The sequence below is a fragment of the Aaosphaeria arxii genome, assembly GCF_010015735.1.
Source record: "Aaosphaeria arxii CBS 175.79 unplaced genomic scaffold BU24scaffold_8, whole genome shotgun sequence".
In the NCBI taxonomy this organism is placed as follows: Eukaryota; Fungi; Ascomycota; class Dothideomycetes; order Pleosporales; genus Aaosphaeria; species Aaosphaeria arxii.
The window spans coordinates 1-1,187 of record NW_022983481.1 but is presented as its reverse complement, the minus strand read 5'-3'; the positions used below and the strand labels follow the sequence as shown (position 1 = coordinate 1,187).

The following is a 1,187-nucleotide window of genomic DNA, read 5'->3' as shown; positions in this document are numbered from 1 at the left end:
AGAGTTATTACCCTGTCTTGATACTCGCTTTACCCTATACAAACCTCTGCGATATACCCCTCTTACCTTGTGTAGTAAGTTACCTATCGTTACATATTACCCTGTCTTGATACTCGCTTTACCCTATACAAACCTCTGCGATAGACCCCTCTTACCTTGTGTAGTAAGTTACCTATCGTCACACAATCTAAAGATATTTAATAATCCAGGAATGTAGTCCAGATTTATCCAACTAGAGAGGCCCTAAACAGCTCTTGGCAGGCGACTTAACACTCGACCTACAAGGCTTAGCGTATGCTGTCTAAGTAATGTAAATTACACATGCACCGCCAATCCCAGATTAAACGATACGAAAACTGACGCAATCTGCACAGCCACACATCCTACAGTAAAAATACTTACGTATCATCGCACATTAGCCCGAACCAGTAGTTCGCTTCCGCCGGAAGTACCGATCGATGGGGCGGCGCTACATGAGATCGCGCCCTGCAGCGCGCATAGGGCTGATGATCGACTTCCTAACGTCTGTGGTAGTGCTAGGATAAGGCTAATCTACCAAAACTTGAAGCAAAGAAGGCTTAAGGTTGGCGTTAGGAAAAGGGAAGCCTGTTATGCTACAACACAAGGCGCTCCACAGATTAGTCGCGGAATCCACGATGCGAACGTGGTTTTTGGGCAAAGTGGATTATGAACAAGGCGTTCACTATACATAAAAAACCCTTTGATCAATGATCTTTGAGATGTAAATAATTTATTTCCGTCTATCTCCTGCCCCCCTTAAAACAGTATATAACGAAGATGCAAAATGTAAAATGCAATATATATTCCCACTCTGCTCAAAACTCAAAGCTTTTAGGGTTTGTGAAAATCGACAGTACATAGCCATACCTTTCCAGATCCTACACCAATACCAAGCGTATTACCTAACACAGCGGAGGAAGAAGGACGATACTCTTGCGGAAGCCACAGTAAGTTCTTCGAGTTAAATGTTATCCATATGTTATCCGAACTGAGTGCCGTATACTTATATCGAGGTGACTGAGGTGTTGCGACCGTGGATGTAGTATTTGGGGTTTCTAACGAACTCAGGGCAATGGTACCAATGTTACTATAAAGGTAGGAGCCAGTGATGTTAAAGGATATATTATGAAGTGTTCGGCCCATGTCGAGCGTGTGCAGGCACGCGC

At 43.8% G+C, this 1,187-nt stretch overlaps 1 protein-coding gene across 1 annotated transcript; it reads right to left on the bottom strand.

The window, feature by feature from the left end:
* Positions 1–852: 852 nt before the first annotated feature.
* On the bottom strand, positions 853–1,164 carry BU24DRAFT_465413 (uncharacterized protein; the record flags this gene model as incomplete). The annotated part of the gene is made up of 1 exon (XM_033532272.1): positions 853–1,164. The coding sequence occupies one exon, from the start codon at positions 1,162–1,164 to the stop codon at positions 853–855; it is 312 nt and encodes a 103-aa protein (XP_033380153.1).
* Positions 1,165–1,187: the final 23 nt, after the last annotated feature.